The sequence below is a fragment of the Hylaeus anthracinus genome, unplaced genomic scaffold (genome assembly GCF_026225885.1).
Source record: "Hylaeus anthracinus isolate JK02 unplaced genomic scaffold, UHH_iyHylAnth1.0_haploid 0, whole genome shotgun sequence".
NCBI lineage: Eukaryota > Metazoa > Arthropoda > Insecta > Hymenoptera > Colletidae > Hylaeus > Hylaeus anthracinus.
In genome coordinates, this window is record NW_026533254.1 from 14,232,818 (window position 1) to 14,238,817 (window position 6,000).

The 6,000-nt window shown below is 49.2% G+C and overlaps 1 protein-coding gene across 1 annotated transcript in view; it reads left to right on the forward strand.

Annotated features, from left to right (window-relative positions):
- Window positions 1-3,703, forward strand: part of LOC128894429 (zinc finger protein 729-like) — a 49,264-nt gene extending 45,561 nt beyond the window's left edge. Inside the window, exon 9 of the mRNA XM_054156159.1 lies at window positions 2,492-3,703. Within this exon, the coding sequence (XP_054012134.1) occupies window positions 2,492-2,734 (243 nt within the window). The 3' untranslated portion in view covers window positions 2,735-3,703. The remainder of the gene's footprint in view (window positions 1-2,491) is intronic.
- Window positions 3,704-6,000: the final 2,297 nt, after the last annotated feature.

Genomic DNA, 6,000 nt, shown 5'->3' on the forward strand with positions numbered 1-6,000 from the left:
TGCGAAGCGGACGTGTATCGGTCCGATCCGACGGGATATCGGGATCGACGATAGCCGATCGTTTCACTCGGTAAGACTTTAATAAGGGAGGATCGCGCGTGCAGCCTCGGAGGCGATTTAACGACGAAATTCCCTCCCACGTAGCGAGGCGGCTTGCCCTGCGTCAACGAGATTACACGCGCCACCTTTCTTCCTTCCTTCCTTCCTTCCTTCCTCCATCTCAGCTTATGATTTACCTCGGATGGTTACACGCTTCTTTCTCTTCCCCTGCCGCGTTCTGTTCCGCCTTGGTCCTCCGCATCCACCCTTTCTTCTTCCTCCTTCACGGCATCCCGACCCCATCCCTCTCGCCCGTGGAGGAAAACTTACGCTTCGGTTCTTCGAGGTGGCGGTATTTCTCGAAGGCAACGCTAGTTACTTTCGGATCTGCTTCGCGTTTCCACGCGTCTTTCCCGACCCACCCCCGCCTGTTGTCGCTTTTTATCTACCTCTTCAATTTTCTTCCAGGTTGAATCGCGGATCCACTCGTTAAGTATTCCTGCCTCTAAGTCGCCAAGAATTTAATAATCTCCAAACGATACACACAGTTGTGATTTTGAATTTTTATATTTGTACTTCCACTGTTGCAAAGACACTTCCGCCGATAGCCAGATTTTTCTTAACCCTTTCAGGCCTGACGTCCACAATCGAGGACACAGAATTGAAAAATTACCAACACCATCGTTTAGAGCGAATGTCCTTCTTTGTGTACACGAAAAGAAATCTGCTAGCGTTTATTACCACCCTTGATAATTTAAATTGCTTTCAAAATCTATTCGTCGTAACGTATAACTATTCTTAGGCCTTTGAATCCAATTTTCTTTCATATACACTAACATTTCCAGTACTGTTTCTGTAATATCCTACGTGACTTTAAAGATGTCCCCGAAGTGACCCGTCACCGTCCCCAACGTCGAGCTCCAAGACCACACAAGACAAGTAATTTTTTCTTCTCCGTCGAGCACCTCGGCAACCGAGGATTATTTTACTCTGCCATCAGTTTTCCGTAATCGAGATTTGCCTTTGAGAGACGCTCCTCCCTCTAACGAAGTCGAACGCGCAACCTGTGCGAACGCGGTCGGACAATTTATTCGCTATCGAGTAAAAAGTGGAAACGCTCGCCCATTCTGTATCCCATCGATAAAATCTCGATCTGGGTTAAGGATCCCAGGCAGTTTGCGCTTATAATTTTACAACCAGCAGCGGCTCGGCGGCCGAGTAGCACGAGAATATCGGACTTATTGCTGCTTTCGATAATTTTCATACACATGTTACGAGGGACATTTACGTTTAAGTTATGGCACGGTAGCCCACAGGTAGGTAGAAAGAAATTAATATTAACCGACTGGAATCCCTGGAAGGAAATAAACGAGAAGGAAGATAAAGCGGCAACGGCTCGAGGATCCTAGAATGAAGGCTCTCGTAAAACGGAATATTCCACTGCCTAGTAGCACACGAGCCCGCGATGGTATATAATCGGGGATGTAGCAGAAAATCGTATCCGATTGGATCGGAATCGATTGGATTAACGAAAGGTTTAACAGGCGGATCGCGTGACGACGCCACTCACTTTCCGTGTTTTGCGACCGAGACGGACGGTCCTGTTCGCGGACAGTGTGAACGGGTCTTTATTCCAAGACCGTCACGGAGCGCTGCCCGTGGAAAGATTTACTTATGGGAAATTAAATTTGATGTTGCCGTTGCCATCAACGGCTCGTATAAGCCCGCCTGGTAGGAAGATGTTTACGACTACGACCAGCTACTTAGCCCGAGAGGGTAAAGCGCCTTTAAATGCACCATGGCATAGCCAATGAACGGGTCCGGTTTGCGGCAGACCGATTCTGGTCGCAGGTATTCACCGTCGACCGATACCAACGAAAGCCCCGACTGTCCCAGCCGGCTCCAACACCGACTCCGCAACAGTCTTGTACGTCCCGACGCCCTCAGCGTCAACCGCGGCTCTTCGCCATCGACGTTTCCTTCCCACTGTTATGCCCGTGGAACACGTGGAGAGAATCCCTCGAGAATTACCAATAATCTGCCTACCGTAACTAGGTTTATCGTCACCGGTTGATGCTCGATGCTCGATGCTCGATGCTCGATTATGATGATTAACGATAACCGACAATGATCGGTGTTTCATGGTTTGATGGCGTTTGCGATGATTGCGTATCGATCGTAATGAACGGTAACGATTATGGCGAGTGTTGATCGATTATGATTCATAATGGTTGATGAATGACGACGAGTAATTATTTAACACTAAACCTACCAACCTAGTCTTCAAGACATTTCTTTCAATGAAACGGGAAAATGTTTTACGTGGAACTAAATTGAATAATGCGTTAAACAGTTGTATGATGCATATGTTATCTATAAGAATTATATAAAAAAGATTGAAAACGGAAGCTTTTCACGCAACGATACTTAACAAACGTTCTCTCTGTCGCAGGAAAACCTCCGAAAGCACGTAATCTGCACGGGTCTGCACCCAGGCAAGACCATCTACGAGTGCGACGTGTGCCACGAAAAGAACCTGGACCCATACCGGACGAATTTCACGAAGGAGCTGCGGGCTCATCTGCTGGAAAATCACAGGGACGTTTTCCCGACGCCTGGCCACGCTATCGATTGGATCCAGGGGATCTTCCAGGCCGGCCGCGATCAGTCGGTTTTCTTCGGCGAGGCCAGTTAACTGCGAGATTGTTTCCTCGCGGTCCTCCCGTTCGCCTCGTAATTCCGGCCGAGGAACGTCCACCCCGCGCCCCTCTCGGCGAGTGCAAATTTACGGCGCGCGTCCGCGTTAAAATTGTCGGAACGGCGACCAGGAATCCAGCCGTGGAACCTGGTTCGCCCCGAAGAGTAACAACATCTTTCGAATATTCCTCGGATCGACGCGGACGGTCGGTCGTGAGAGCGTTCTTGAATTATCCCCGATGCATCGAGCGGCCACGGCATAGAGCACGGATGGGGTTAGTCCTTGGATCGTCGATGGCGTCGGTGTTAGGGCCCCGCGTCCTTCGTGGTCGTGCGAACCGGTAGGCCTGTACTACGTCAGGAAATAGTTAAGGTGATGTACGGTCACGTGGCACGGTACGTACCTCGAAACGCGTATACGATCGAATCTTTATGCCCCATGCACAACGCTATGTTATGGTATCGTCGACGAATCCACCTGCCGCTGGGTTCCACGACGCGCCATGGGACGATACCCTGAGGACTTGTCGGAGCCGCTCAGAGGTAGCGTTTCGCGTATTTTCATCAATTTTGTAGCTGTGATCTCGTTTCTACGATTTATGCGTTACTTTTTTTTTGTTTATTACTCGTGGGTTCGGCTTTGTACATCGACAATTCACGTGGAAAGTAAATGTTTATTTTTATCTGTAGCTGATCGTTATAATATAATTCTGTTTTGGTTTCTCTAACTACTATCTCCGAATTCATCATCCATTTTCCTTAACATCCGACCCACCAGGAAACTGAAATTTGCCGAGCAAACACTATTACGCGGACACGAATGAAAAATAATATTTGACCATAAACTGTACAAAAGTCAAGGCAGCAATAAACGTTACCATAATGTATATAAAAGTCCAGGTTGTGTACTTTAGGTCATGCAACTCATCATTCGCGTTGCCGAACTGGATATATGGTTCCAGGCTGTCGATACACTTCCGGTAAGCCGTTACGCGTTCGTTCGAGAATACGAAGACACCTACTCTTAAGGTCGACTCGAGGGAACGAGTGGGCGGAATCGGTATCGAATAAAAATGCTAACCGTCGGTTGTAGCCGCTGTCGGCGTTTCGGGCCGATTGAACGGAAACATGCGCGCTAATCTCTTCGCGTGTACATCGTCGGTCGTTTCCTATTGCCCTGTGATATCGTGGCACGACGGCTGAGGGGTGGTTGAGCCGGGCGACAGGGCGGTGGGGACCAGCGGAGTGGAAGCAGGACGAAACGGTCGTTGAAAAATTCATCGTGGCTGAAAGCCAGCGGCGGACCACCTCGTGGATCGTCTTACAAGACGCGTTTCCGTCTTCGAGGGTCCTGATTGTGAGAAATGCATCGTGCTGTCGCGCGAGATAGGTGTCGTAAAGTATGCGGCCCTTGAGTTCTCTCGGGGCAAACAGGACGAGAGCGGGCAGAGAGAGAGAGAGAGAGACGAGGAGAGAGCAGAGAGACCACGGGCGTCGTGAGCGCGAAGGATAATTTATTGACTAATTAACGAGGATGTCCTTCATTACGGGTCGAGCAGCAGTCGTGGTCGCTTGCTCTCGCTCGGAACCGGCATTATTTGGCGCCCGAATATTTACGACCGCGTCCTCCTTCTGCCCGTGGACCGGGTCCTCCGCCCCGATACCGATGCCGATGCCGATGCTGATGCCGATGCTGATGCTGCTGCTCCTGCTGCTGCTCCTTGCCTCTGTCCCTGCTCGAGAAACAAACCGTGAGAGAGACGAAGCGAGACCACGGGAAAGAGGAAAGAGAGCGCGCGCGCGCGCGCGGACCCATAACGACGTGTCCCGATCTTACGGCGATTCGGGGGACTTGGAATTTTCTTGCCGAGGGGGATCCTACGCCTTGACTCCGACACGACCACGAAACTCGCGGGCGTTACTCCTCGGACAAAGGATCGCGCTTAAATCTTGCTGAACTCGTGCCGCTGGTTTCCGCAGGTTCCGCCCGACCTGCTCGCAAAATATCGCCGCGACCGAGAAGAAACGACTAAAAAATGGTATAAGAAAATGGTCATGAGCGCGTCTCTCCGATTGGAAATCTCGAGAAGCTGCTCCGCCCTTGAGAGATCGCAACAATATCGATTTATCAATATTTTCAAACTTTCTTTTTACGTACACATCGATTGCGTATTCAATGCACCAACTCGTACTGGGATAGGTCTGGATCAAGTCACCTTTGTAGGTCACTGTGGGATTTTTATTCGGTAAAAATCGAGCGTCATTTCGGATCTTCGCACGGATTAGGAACTTCTTCAGAAAATGGTCTTCCATATTAAAAAAAAAAAAAATAAAGAGGCCTAGACGTAGCCTCCTAAACGACAAGAAATTATAAGAGAAATAGCAAAAACTATAAAAGGGATGAAAATAAGAAATACAGAAGAAATCTAAGACGGTCCGTTAACTTGTAATATAATTATCACCTGGAATTGTTTTACTTCGGACGCAAATAGGTTAAACAAAGTTGAACGTACATAGAAACAGTGCGAACGCGCAGGAACAGTTGTTCAATGGTTCGTAAAGAGGCGAGTTTAGACAGAAGGTTGCGCCGCTAAGAAACGAAGAGAAACGGAATACCGGGGCGCGCTTGTTCTTCGAGCGTCTTTATTGCGAGTTTATCACGGCGAACAAGGAAACCGATACGCAGAAAGAAAAAGTAACGCGAAATTAGTGTGAACTGCGAAGTGCTAAGAAGTCGCGACAGGATGGTTAGGTACACCGCTTAATGAAGATATAACGAGCCTGGCGCCCCGTGGGGTTGGCACGACGACGTCGGCACCGAGACGCTCCCCCACCATCATTCCCCAACGTGTCCTCGTCGTTTCTGCAGCAACCCCTTCTCGCAACGAGTCTGCGGGCCTCGGGTTACGCCAGGACACTCGTCCTCTTTACGATCGTGGCTCTGGCTCGCGAAATTCCGCGGACTTTATTCCCCTAATTACACCCGGGAACTTATGTCACTGGCAGCGGGATTCCCTCTCACAATGCCGCTCCGACGCGTCATTTATTTAGACAGTTAATAACGTTCAACGGTTAAAACGTAATAAGCGATTTCGCAGCAGCGAGATTTATCGCGTAGCTCGCGTCATTGTCGTCCTTGTTCCTATATCGGGACACGCAGCTTGCATCCTTTCGTTCTAGCCACTGGTCTTGAATCATATGAATTCGCGATGCTTTGAATTCTTTACTATTAACAAGATACTTCTTTCTGTTGAGGGTTGAAAT